The sequence below is a fragment of the Dromaius novaehollandiae genome, chromosome 13 (genome assembly GCF_036370855.1).
Source record: "Dromaius novaehollandiae isolate bDroNov1 chromosome 13, bDroNov1.hap1, whole genome shotgun sequence".
Lineage (NCBI taxonomy): Eukaryota > Metazoa > Chordata > Aves > Casuariiformes > Dromaiidae > Dromaius > Dromaius novaehollandiae.
The window spans coordinates 10,220,114-10,234,021 of NC_088110.1; the positions used below are offsets into that span (position 1 = coordinate 10,220,114).

The window sequence follows — 13,908 nt, forward strand, 5'->3', positions numbered from 1 at the left end:
TAGGCAGTGCTGCAGGGTCAGGTTGTGAATATGGTCAAAATGTGAATATGGGCATTTCTCCTGGAGTAGATAATGAGCGGTAAGTGGACATTCCATTAAATATTCTTTGTGTGACAGAATTGTGGATGCAAATAGAGGTTGCTTGTTTAAACATATAAATTGAATGCTATTACTAAAGGTTTTGGAAATACATGGGTTAAAGGTGCTAAAAGAACATTTTTGAAAACCTGTAAGTTACTCGGATTTGCCTAATTCTACAGGTCTGGGATTGAATAGCTATTTCATTATTGAACTTTCCAGTGTTACCTTTTAATATAGATTAACATATTACATGTGAACTCATGGCTGTCCTTAATGTCCTGCTGACAGCACAGGAGTTTAAAACTAGTTAAAAAAATGAAATTAGTCTGTGTGGTAGATTTGTGGAAGTAGATTTGTGTAGAAAGTAATTTGCTTTCCAGGAAAACATAGTGAATGAACAAATTACTAAGTACTTGTTCTTCTAAATGTATTACTTTATTATCAAATATAAAATTTAAAACTTTGTCTATATTATGGGTCAAAATGAAAATACTTTAACAAAGGTGATCTTCAAATAAAAGACCCAAGTTAGAGGAGAGATTACAAAGATGAAGGAGTTTTAAAAGGTCTAGTTTATCTAATTTTTCACATTTTAAAAACAACTTCTCTTTTGCAAACAGGATTTCTGATTTTGCAGATATAAAGCTGACAATTGTTTTTCTCTTTGACAGATGGGGATGGACAAAGTGAACATTTATTACCAGTCTGTGAAGATCATACATGTCAAAAAAGTGCCATCTACTTATCTAAGCTAGGAATGGATCAGGTATTTTGAGTTTGGAATTGTAAAGATAAAGGAAAATACCATGTTTACATAGGATCAGAAACAATATGAGAAAGGAAAAAAAATTTTCAGGATAGCGGTGAAAAATAAACTTTCTTACCTGTAATGATAGACTATAAGAGAGATTTTCTTTTGATCTGTCTAAAGTGTTTTTGGTGGAAATGGTTATATATGTGGGATTCTGTACAGTCAGTAATTCTACTTGAGAAAACTATGGACACTTCTAATGAGTCTTTCTTGCAGTGCAAAATGTTGCCTTCTAAGCAGCATAGCTGCCCTAGCGCTAGATCAAAAATAAGTTTGTGAGTTGAAAACAGATTTAGTGAATACAAATAAGCTTCTTTTGACTTAGTTTAAATTAGGGAGTTGTTTTATAGTTTAAAAAAAAAAAAACTGTCAAGGTTGACCAGCCCACACATCTCACCCTCCCCCCCATTTTCTCTATACCTTTGATAGTTATTAATTAAATATGTTTTCCAAGTTCCAAGTTTCTGGGCTCAAATGCCATTTTTAAGCATTTCATGTTTAAAAAAATGTTTTTAACCATAGGGTTGTATTTCCAACCAGGTATACAAAGACTAACTTATAGTATCTATCTTCAGAATTGGACTTCAATTAAACTACTTTAGCATCTTTTGTTGAAGAAACTTCTACTTGTTTTGAAAGACAGTTGTAATTTATGAAAGACTAGTATGTATTTTAAAGCATATGCTAATCTATTTAAATATTTACAGTACCCTGCATTATTATGAAGTTGCACTTTAAAACAAGTTAACCTAAGAGCTGTTTGATGTTTTAATAAATATTTTCATAAATTCATATTCAGCAATTTAAACCTAAAGCTAAAGGTGATCTAAAATGCTATCGCTTATAACAGACAGTTGCACCCACTATAGTATACTTACAAAAATCTGTAATGTATAGCATACGTTTCTAATCTTCTTGTGCATTAGTGATTATTCCTTAAGTGACAAATTAAAAGTAGAAATTTGAGCATAAAAAGTATTCTATCTGATCTGTATTTCAGAATTTATGGGTAAAAGTATTACATGCCCAAGGAACAGTACATACTTTGGTAAGGTGCTTGTTATAAGGTTCTGCAGCCCACATTTATGTTGAAGATCGGAGTCAGATTTCTAGAGCACAGAGTATAGCATGCTTCTCCAGTAGCAAGAAAAATCACTCTGTATTGGAAAACAAAGCACACAGTTACCAGGAGGTTAAGGCAGTATGAATAGGGTGAAATATGCCATCAGTGTAAGAAAGAATAAGTAACTCTAGATCTGGTAATATATCCCTTTCAGCCTCTGTTTTTACAAATACGTGTTTTCACATTGATTGCCTCTATTCTTTGTTCACAAGGAATGTATTATAGTATTGCTGGATACACGGTGTAACGATAGGGTTTGATTTATATTTCATGGACTTTGTGTAAAGTAAATAGATGCTTAATTTATGATACTTACATTACTTTCTGGTCAAAGGAGGGAACACTAACTTTTGTTGAGTGTGTCTTGTTCATTATCTCACTGCAGTTTGCTGCTTACGTCTCACTTTTGAGTAAACGGGGAAGAACTTAGCATGAGTGCTCTTATATCGTAAGACAATTGTCCATTTAGTAAAGCTCTAAATTTAATTCCTTACTCTTGATAATATATGAAGTAAAAGACATCTGAGTTTTTCTACTCAAATCAATTTCAGTGAAAGTAAGTTCATTGTGAAAATCAACCATGCACAAACCTCATGTACTGTTGTAAGATACAAGGCTGTTATTTAAGAGTAGTGGGTGATCGGCATTGCACTAGAGACAAGCTACACTATCTGTTGTTCATGACACATTTCTGTAAAGAAACAGTGTGGTAACAGTGGAGGAAGGTGTGGGTCAATTGGCATAATATCAGTATGTTGCCCAAGACAAGTCTTTCATTTTAACCTGCTTTGAAGTGACATTGTATGTAGACAGTTTTTCTGTTCCTTCATTATGTTGTGTGTTGATAGAGGTTAACTATTGAATTACTAACGCATTAGATGTTTAACACAGCACTTTTGACATTCTCATTACTATATTTAGTTCATCTACTTAGCAATTTCACTGTGTAATTTCAATTTTATAATAATTTCCGAGATAATGACATTTAATGAATTAAAAATCAGCAGGCCAGTGTTAGCATCTTATTTTTAAAAGTGCAGAATCTCAAAGATTCTCATCCTGCTGGAAGAAAGTATTTAAAACTATTGAGTCACCTAGAAACTTGAAAAAGAATTCTCTGCATATTTTTAGAATGACTTTTTAATTAAAAATAACAATATTAAATTGCATTCACTTAGTCTAGCCTTACCTTTTTCAAGGATTGTATCTAGCACATTCTTCTCTTGTACTCTTAGACTGGTCTAGAAGAAATGGAGTTGTTTCTTGTAAAGCATTTACCTTTTCCATTTTGAAATAGTAGAAAATAGCAACTTCTTCATTCATGTGTCTGCAGTTTCTTCTGCATGTTGTACATTTCCTTCAGAGAGAAGGAACCTACCTTCAGGAGGTTCAGGCTCCTCACTGCCCATATTCATTTGAAAGTGGTATGTTTTTATTTCATTTAATTTGATCATCTGTGAAATCAAATTACCTAACTTCTGAGCTTTGATTAAATAAGTTAATCTTCATGAGAGATGATCAACTTCATGTGAAAACAGGCTGTAACCAATTCCTGTGTTCATTTAATCAGTTTAGCAATTTGAAGGAAGAAATAATGAGCAATTGTGGGGCACAGTGTGTTTCATTTCAGCAAGGTGATGGTATCCCTCGTGGAACAGCCAGGTATTTAGACAGAATGTGCAGGAAACGGAGAGATTGGAAGTCCAATACGGAAAAAGTTGTTGATGTTATATGTCCGTTATCTCTGTTCAGTTTTTGGTGCAGCGGTGGTTTTTTTGGTGGGTGAAACCAAGTGAACAACAGTTAACACAGTTGCATGATGGTGTACACCTCATGGGCGTGAAATGCCTGACGACTGGGAAGGTGCATATACGGAATTTGTGGTTCCAAGCAATTGCGCTGAGGAGAGGCATTCAGTGGGGTGTCAGTTGTGGATGTATGTTGGCAAGCTTTGGATTTGTTGTCCTGGTGGGATCTTGTTTTGTTTGATGTCTGTCAGGCTGCAGTATATTTACTTTTTATGATATCTTTGGCACAGCTGGCTGGTTGCTTGAAAGCCAAGCAAATCTAAGAGAATTATTTCAAAGATTAACTTCTTTCAGCATAGGTTTTAATTTATTTAATGATTTAGTTGTTATCAGTATTAAAAGTTAGTCTCAACTGTTTCCTTTCTCTGGCTGATGAGGCCAAAGTAAAGGCCAGAGAAGAACATACAAGTGATTTAAGGAGATACAGCGCTACTAAAACTTTTTTAAAAAGTGAATGTTTCCATAGCAACAGAAGAATTGCCATCAGACCTGAAATCGAATCCCATATGCTGCTTCTGGTTGTGGCTAGTCTTAGGTGAATTTAAGGAAATTTGAGGTGTCCTGCAATAGCTATAAACTAATCTGCTAACTAGTTTAGATTTCATCTAGATTCTGATCTAGAGTTCTCCCCAAGTCCTGTTTTAAAGTCGCTGGTAATGTTTACTGTAGCAGCTCTGGATATTGTGATATTCTTAGAGATGGCTAATCTTTTAATTCTTCCTAGTATTAAGTATGGTTTTTCTTCCATTTGCTTCCTGAGGTAAACAGCATCATTTCAGTCTCTTCATTTGAGTTTCTTCGTGTGCTTGATGGTCCTTATAGCCTGCCTTTGCCAGCAGAACGGCTGCGGTCACCGCTGTATCCCTCTTGCAGGTCTGGGAACTCCGAAGCGCAGCGTGTCCGACAGCAAACCGCGGGTCGCTGCGGCCAGCGATGTATCTGGCAGCCCTGATGAGCTGCTCTAGTTGGTCATTGCAAGCAGGTTTTCCCAATTCCTCTGTAACATCTTAGAAAGGGATTGGGGGGGGGGGGAATTGCTGTTGCTGTAATTTTCATAAATCCCATATTCTGCAAGATCCTCTGATCATCTCTGGGTTGTTGGTCTTTCTCAGAGCAGGTATGTGGCTGTTAGCCATATTCCAGCATCAAAAAAATAGGATTTTTCTTCCTTTGGTTACTCTTTTCTATGTTGTTAAAGCAATAATGGGGGCCCTCTTCTTTTGGGCTTTGATCATCTGTCATACGGTGTAATGTAATCTACTTAGCTTATTTTTATGAGGTAGTAGCTACTCCACCATATATGGAATTCAGGTGACCTTCGTATGCCCTGACAGCTTTACACATCCCGACACTACTGCATCTATTCTTCGCGTGCAGCTCAGCTGTAACGCGCGTGTGCAGTAGAGAGGGGTCGCGCAGCCTCCCGCGGCTGTGGCCGGTTCTTTCAGGCCGCTCTGGACAGTCGCCCGTGGTGAGGCTGCGCTGGTGCTTGGGCTGGGGAGGGCTGGACACCCTGGCGTTGCCAGAAGGGGGGTCGGGCAGGAGCGGGCTGCCCGCTTCCAAATGCCGCCCGGCTCCCAGCCTGCTGCCCCCGCTGTCAGGCGCTCGGGAGCGGGGCAGCTGCCCGGCCGGGTCTGTCACCCTCCCTAGGTTTTGTGGCCATAGCTTAAAGCTTCGGAGACGTGTTAGTCACCGGGTTTTGATTCGAAGACCTGCTAGCAGGCTGTAGAGCCGGGGAGCTGCCTTTCCTAACGTGGGCGAGAATGCGGACCCCGCGAGAAACGAGCCCCTATTGAGGGCGCCCAGTGGGGCGAGCGCAGCCGGTTTTAAAGTTTTCTGAAGTACCTGAGATCTTTGCAAGATGCAAAAGGGGCGGTCTTTTCACAGAGTGGAAAGCACTCGCTCTGCTGCCTGTTGGGAAAAAAATATTTGAAGAGTTTGAGAAAGAAATTTCAAACTCCACAAGAAAAATATTTTTATTTTAGCCTACAAAATCTTTAAAGTAAAAAGTAAGTAAAAATATCTGTATAAAAAATGTTTAAATAATATTACTGATGCTGTGTAATGGAAATTAACAGAGGAAGTGAAGAAGTAATTTTTTTTGATTTTTCTGAATTCTGTGTGTTCATTTAAACTTTTTTTAGGTATGCTCATTCCATTTTACAGTCTGCTTTTTCATCTGAACTAGGTAACAGAAGTCGTATAATCAGAAAACCCCAAATAGCTTTGTGTGTCCTCATTGTATCCACCTATTTGTATCTTGCAGTAAAAGAAAAAAAACATTTTTGTCCTTTTCCTATTAAAATCATAACAGCAAACATGAAGCTTAAAGTAATTGTCTGGGTTATCAAATACAAAAGAAATAGCAGATGTGTAGTATCAACAAAGATATTTTCATTTTTTGCCTTCTGTACTGAAATATATGTCTTGAGGCACATGAACGATTAATCTTCCATGCTCTACATTGCATAATACTGCTATTTATAATAGAAATAAACGGAATAAGTTTCACTGAAAAGATGGATTACTTTGTGAACTTAAACTGTCAGAGTAAATTACATATGATGCAGGTAAGCCAAGACTGTTGTTTTGGAATGATCTGTGACTATTATCATATGAAGTCCCACAACTGGTTCAGTAAGATATATAAATTTTACTTTGTAGAGTGCACAGGGATGATGCTTAGTAGCAGCAGGCAGTGTTTCCATTTTGCTCACCTGTTGTTTCTATGTCTGCATTTCGCTGTAGACCTCTCGGTTGTAAGATTGTTTTTATGAATCATTCTTTGAGTAGAGTAAAAACGGAATATAAATTTGGATTTACTCCTAAAAATTTGTTTTAAATTTAGCTTCTTTAAAATTATGTTACCATATATGGTAACATTTAGAGAATATATGAGGGATATAATTGGATATTATTTGCATTGACTCTTTGGGTGAATGATACTATGTAAAATAAAAACTGTATTATACTTCATGGTTCTGAATCCAATCAGTGTTTTTCTGAATTACAGTATTTTGCAATAATAGTGTTTATCTGTCTTCTGACTGACAAATAAGGGCTAGGAAATCTATCCCTTTGAAAAATTTCTGTCAGATTGAGAGCCTATTTCTTACTTCCCATTTTTTTCCTTAGATTTTTTTCAAACCTTTGACAGCTAACAGTAGGCATAAAGCTGCTCCGCACTTCTAAGCTGTTGGTGATATCCAGACAGAGTTGACCTTAGTGCACATTTTCTATAATTTTGCAGGCTGCTGTAACAGGTACGTGGTTGTACGTTGCCTCCAGGGACCTGTCGAAGTGTCGCACACAAATTGCCCCGTGGCAGGAATGTTGTGATTACTGGATTGTGTTAAGTGAGGGTCTCCCCACACCAAGAAATGATGCTGTCAGGCAGTCCCACAACAGAAGCCTCTCTCTTTGATAGTCAGCTTCATAGTCCTTTTGAACTTCTGCAGCAATGTAAAGAGTAACCCTGTATTATAGGGAAGAGGTTTTACTGGGTTGCAAGTGAAATGCCGTGTAATTTATAATCAGGAGCTGTGTTACCTGCTTTGTGCAAGGATCTTACTCTTATTCCTGAAGTAGCTAAATTAAGGCTTGGATGAGAGACATTTAAGATGGTGTTAAGTGGTGCTGAGGTTGGTGATAGCAATCCTGTAGGATGGCACCCTTCAGTCCTTTTGAAGGCATTGTCTCCTAGTTGATAGATAAAATTACTTCTGGCTTTAAAAATGCCACTGAATTTTTCTATAGCATTGAAATGTTAACCCTGGTACTTCAGCTTCATACCAGCTTGTGAAATTAGTTTGATTTTAATTAAGATAAATTCCTATTTAGCACCTCTGCAGCACTTTGTGGAAAGTAAGTGCAGATATATTTTATTTCTTGTCCTGGAGAAATTACACTCTGCATTTCCTTTATACTTTCAAATTGATACTGGAATATTCACTTACTGAGCAGTTCAGTATCTTGTGCTGCTGGGTGGGGATTTGGGGGGTGGGGGCTGAAGCTCTTGAGCTTCTAAATATCCATAAATCATAGAATCATTCAAGTTGAAAAGGACCTCAGGAGGTCCAATTTCCTGCTTTAAGCAAAGTCAACACTGAATTCAGACCATGTTGTTTAGGGTTTTGTTTGTTGTTAAGGATTTTGAAAACCTTCAAGGATAGTTATTCTGCAGTCTCTCTGGGCCTCTATCCCAGTGCTTAATTACCCTGGTGGTGATTTTTTTTCCTTTTATATCCAGTTGGAACCTTCCTTGTTCCAGTCTGTGACCGTGGTCCCTTGTTCTTCTGCCATGCCTCTTATGCATCTTAGTAGAGACCCTGGCTCCATTTTTGCAGTTACTTCCTTAGGGTAGTAGTAGGCTGTTATTAGGTCCCACCCAAGCCTTCTGTTCTCGCCTCTTCTGTATCCCTCAGCCTCTCCTTGTAGTTGATAAGCAACAGCCTGACCATCTCGGGGGCCCTCCGCTGGACTCGCTTGAGCTTATCAACATCTTTCTTGTACTCTGGGGCCCAAAACTGGACAAGGTATCCAGATACAGACTAACAAGAGCAGAGTAAAGAGAAATAATCACTTGCCTCAATGAGCAGGACCATCACCAGCAGATACAGTGCAGTACACTGCTAGCTTTCGTTGCTGTCAGGGCGCACGTTGACGCAGGTTTAGCCTACTGGCCACCAGGACCCCCAGATCCTTCTTAGCAGAGCTGCTCTTCAGCTGGTTAGTCTCCAGGCTATACCATTGCAGAGGTTTACCCCCAGGCGCGAGACTTTGCATTTGTCCTTGCTGAATTTTATGAGGTTTCTGTTTGCCCATTTTTGCCTTTCTAGGTCCGCTCTGAATGGCAGTCCTGTCCTCAAGTGTACTGATTGCACCCCCCACTCTGGAGTTGTCCACAGGTTTAATGAGGGTGCATCAAACTTCTCCTCCAGGCCTTTAATGCCGCCTGTTGCTTGCAATTCCAAGAAAAGCAAAGGGACTCAGGAGCTCAAGGCCCGATGGTTTGGGTTTGCCTACACTTAAAAATTAATACAGACTTAAGGCAAATGAGAATTTCAGTGAAGCTGTTGAGAAATAACCATACACTGAACATACTCCAGAACACAAGTGCTCTATTCTTATAACCCTATCTATTCATTCTGTTCTGGAATAACTTACTGCATAGGAAAGACTTCAAATGAGATTTTTCATTTGGTGACTGTTAGGAAATAATCCTTATTTTTTAATGTGATGTCCTCTTTGGAAGTTTGTAAATGATTAAGAATCCTGATGCAGCATAGAATAGTTAGCTGTTTTAAATAGAGTTAGATATTTTTGATAAATTATGTCCTTACCTAGCTGTTCTTTTTGTTTTCTTTTACAGTGGATTCCAGTCTTGCAGGACTTCAGAAATAAAGACACACTCTGGGGCTTTGTACCATATGAAAATGACAGAGCTTCAACAGCAGATTCATTTCCAATTACACTTCACATTGGAGATTACAATATGGATGGCTACCCAGATGCTCTTGCTATACTCAAGAACACATCTGGAAGGTAGAGTATGTATAAATCTATAAATAAAGACTATCAAATGGATATTCAAGCATCAGTCATACAAATTACTAATTTTAGAATATCCTGCTCATCTTTATGAAGTTAACGAGGTCTTTGATCCCTGCTAAATGTTTCTCTTTTAAGAAGCTATGCATTTAAATGGTATATTCAGAATGCATAATTATATAGGCTCAGACTGTGATTCCTGGTGGAGAATTGCCTGGAGGAGTATGAAGTACAATTTTGGGCTCCTCTTCTTGATCACAGGAGCTGATTCTCCCTTTCCCTTTCCCAACCAACCAGTGATTTTATATTGTCAAACTGTAATTGAATAAACCTTTTTCCTGAGAAAAATATTAGCTTTAAACTGGGATAAGAGTTATGCATGGGAAAAGATAGGAAGAACTTCAGGAATGCACAGAGGTTATTTGTGAATACCTACAATTTTTTCCTTACCTTGCATCTCGGTAATATGGTATTTTCTCCTACTCATGAGATGCTGTGACACATGCTTTACCAGCTGCTCAGTTTTTTTAGTTAGCACTGAGTAGCGAATTCATTTTGGGGATGCACATAAAGTTTACCACAGGTATGCATATACTGTGTGCAAAGGCTCTTCTTGCCATTACTTCACTTTAGGTATAGAAGTTTGAAATGTTTTATGCTGTATATCGCCCATGTCACAACTATTGGTTTCTTCTCTTTTCAGCTTTATTTTCCTTTTGTGTTTTCAATACTTTTCCTTCTTTATTTTCATTTGCAATTGTTCAGTTTTCTGTTTTAATCTTTATCCAACTTTTTTCTTGCCTATGAAATATGGGGGGGAGGTTTCTTCCTTTTGAGTGCCTCCAACTCAGTTCTTCTATTTGCACTGCACTATTGAACTGTACCTTGATGAAATCCATTTCTTTTTCTGGTGACTGTACATTTCTCGGATTCCTTGCTGTGCAAATACCCCATATGTTTGTTCTTTTCCTGATTGCATCTTGGTTTCCAGGTGTTTAGTGAAGATACTTTGTGGACTTTTCATTACCTTTCTTTGTTTCCTCCTTTTTATTTATTCATCTGGGTATTTCATCTGCTTTCTTGTCATCAGAAGAAAATGGCAGCACCTGTCAGTGCTACTACATTTTGGTCTTGAGCAGCTGGAGTCTCTGAAAGTTTTTGACCAGTCTTGCCAATTGCTTCCTTCTGTGGAAGGTGAAGCAATCAGCCATTTAAAGATGAAATCTTGGGTTTTATAAATGGTTATCTAATGTCATGCATGCTTACGTTTGTTAAGCCATTTGTTCTCTGACTTTCACAGGAATGGATGTCCAGTTCACAGTAACTGGGATTCACCTGGTATTAAGTGGTTCATTATCGCTCATGATTTACTGTAGCTGAGACAGTGAAATTAGGTTGTGCTCATGGATATTTCTAGAAATTAATTTGGCCTCTTTGTCTTTGTGACTTCTAGTGTATATTTAAAAGGGATGTTTGTGTCAATGGCAAGGAGTTTGTATTTTTGCAAGATACAGGGGAGGAGAATCTCTTTTAGGAAGCACCTGCAGTAAAGCCTATGGTGACTGTGTCTGAAGACAGTTCTTCCAGCTTGCACTTAGGAACATTTGCTGTCATAATCTCACTACATCTGTACTACTGAACTACTCAAAACCTATTATCTAGGTTGCAGCCAGGAATTACACATGCTGTCACTGGAATAGATGCCACAGAGTTTAACTTCTTAGAAGGGAAATAAACATTTCTTAGTGTAATCTTTCTCTTCCTTTTCTTCATTCTCTGTCTTCCCTACACTTTGTGTTGCCCAGTCAGGTGTCAGGCAGGAGAGGGCATGTGTACTACTATACATCAAGGAGTTAGCAATCTACATAACAGGTGACCGGCGTAGGCGCAGGCCTGTGCTGTGCTGCACGTGCTGCTTGACCACAGGATGAATTTAGCCTGCTAATGATAAAGGAGAAGTCTGTAAGCTCTAAAGACCATCATGCTGGTGACCTGCAGAATGGGCAGGATCTGCGCACCATGCTGTGGCCGGACTAGAGGTCAGACCGATGCTGTGCAACTTGGGGTTCCCAGCATCTGAAGGGCCATAAGGTTGTCTATGCTGTTCCCTTTTTCCTTCTTGTGTTATCTCCAAAAAAAGGTATTTTACTCTATACCTTATGGAGTCTGAGTGCCTTTCTTACTGGGACCAATAATGAACACTTGCATAGTGTACTGCAGGGCAAAATAAGTCAAGTCTTTTATAGAGGTTGATTTAGTATCTGCCATCTGTCATCTATATGGTATTTCAGATGAGCTTGGGTGCAAGTTCATAGTTGGAATTAATACTCAGTGGGGCTGAGAACTGAAGAGCTCACTGTGGTGCTTAGAACAGTATATAGACAGACTTTAGATGGCTGCCAACACCTGAGTCACTCAGGGACGTTTTTGGGTTAAGGAATTCTTTAGATACTGATACATAGCTAAAGAATGACACAGTTTGAAGAGCTACATGCCTGCATTCTGCCTACACCATGTTGTGATTCAGAGACAAGGCGGCGAGCAGCTGAGCTCTGCCCCTGTACCTCTGAGCTTGGGCAGAACTCGCACAGCAGCTGTTTTTATTCAAATACGGCAGAGGAGGAGGAGGAGGTGATGCTGCTGCTGCCCAGAACTTGCACAGGTGAAGCTGGAGCACTCAGGCCCTGAATGTCAGGCTTTTGTACTTGGTAGCCTTTTTTCTCAGCTGGAAGTTTGTTTGCATCTTCTGTTCAGCAGGCCTTGAATAAACAGTGTAAGTCGTCTAGAGACCAGACTAGAACCATGGTCTTTCCTTTTCCACTGATACCTATAACATCTGAATTACAGACTTGTTCTCTTTGTTTGTACTTAAGCCCGCAAATCCTGTGTTTTCAGCTGTACTGTCGGCTATCTTCTATGTCTGTATCCTGATGGGTAGGACACTTTGGAAGGACTTTATGAAGGTGTATGGACTTCAGAACTTTTTTTTTCTTTCTTAAGTAACTTTATCCTTCAGAATTATCAGGAGCCTCCCTCCTCTGGTTGACATATAATTATGACAATGTAATAATATCTAAAAGCTTTGTATGGTTTATAAATACTTACTCCTAAAAAAGCCTAGGAAGTTACCTACCTCTTGTTGCAATGAATTACTGTGATACATGTTTTTTAATTCTCCTTATTTCTGAAATAGTTTGTTCAATTAGGTGTGTCTTAAACCTGTTTGGAAACGTGATTTCAAAGTTACACATAGCCAGGCATAAGGACTGAAAGTGCTGGTATATGATTTGACAGGCTGCAGAAGGGGAGTTCAGAGAGCTGAAGAAGTCTTGGAGGTGGGGGAAAGAGGATCTAAACTAAGAGTTAAGACGTATATTGCATGTTAACACTGTATTTTTCTGGTATTATTTGTAGAACAGTAATGGAAACAGACTCCTAGTACTTTTGGGTGGGAATGAAGACCGCATTTTTAGCACCTACTTTCAAATGTCACTTTCACAGTAATATTAAATCATTGTTTCTGAGAGACTTAAGCAAATATTTCTCTTTAAAATCTGTAACTGGGTCATAGAGTCCAGAGAATTAAAACAGTGTGGAAATTAAATTAAAAGCTCTTCTTAGATTAGAGCAAATAAAAATGAAAACCTTATTTAATTGATTTTAAACACTTCTGGATCAAGCTATTTATTTCCTTCTCTGAAGCTCTTCATACTACATCTACAGATCTAATTTCAGTGATTGATTCCTGTGATTAAATGATAAAAGCGTTTTTGTGCACTCTTGACCTCAATCTGTGCTATAGTCTAGGAAGTCTAGCCTCTAATTGCTATCTCTAACTTAAAGGAGGCAGCAAGCATTTTATTCATCGGAAAATATACTGATCTATGATAATGGAAGAATACAGTTAAAATCAATTATATGCTTTTAACGTAATGTTGGAAACATTCTCAGATCAGGTTTTTAAAACCCCTTACAAGACACTGAAATAGAAATGGATTATTTTAAGAATGACTTTGATCTACTGTCCTTTCAGGCGAATAAGTTAGGAAAATGATGAATTATATTCTTATATATTCTTATAACTGCATTAACACCAGACTGTTTAATCTCCTGCCATATCCTGTTAATTTTGAATAAAGGCATGAAATATACTGATAGCATGGATAAATTCCTTATTAACAACAACAACCACAAAAGGAATCTCACTTGTACTTGCAAGTGTGGTGGGGGTTTGAATCCAGGCTGCAAATACTAACAGGTGAAGACACTGAATTCTCAGTGAACTCTTACATGTATATCTACCTGTTATGAATTTTTTAAACTTCTGACTTAAGTCAAAACCTGCATATTAGAATGCTGGTCCACAGATGTTTCTTCAGGCTACATAAGTATATGAATTTTTCTTCCCTCTAGTTATGACTGAATTAGAAATTTTGGAAGTACGTATGATAATAGCTAAAGGAAGTTTATCAGTTATTTATTGGTTCATCTCTGCTTACTATCTTATCTAAATGAATTCATTTTTTCGCTCTTTG

General features: G+C 38.1%; 1 protein-coding gene across 1 annotated transcript in view; it reads left to right on the top strand.

The window, feature by feature from the left end:
• The window catches only part of ITFG1 (integrin alpha FG-GAP repeat containing 1), a 103,569-nt gene that overhangs the window by 55,990 nt on the left and 33,671 nt on the right, over positions 1–13,908 (top strand). The window contains exons 9-10 of the mRNA XM_026102244.2: positions 753–847; positions 9,195–9,367. Coding sequence (XP_025958029.2) covers positions 753–847; positions 9,195–9,367 — 268 coding nt within the window. The remainder of the gene's footprint in view (positions 1–752; positions 848–9,194; positions 9,368–13,908) is intronic.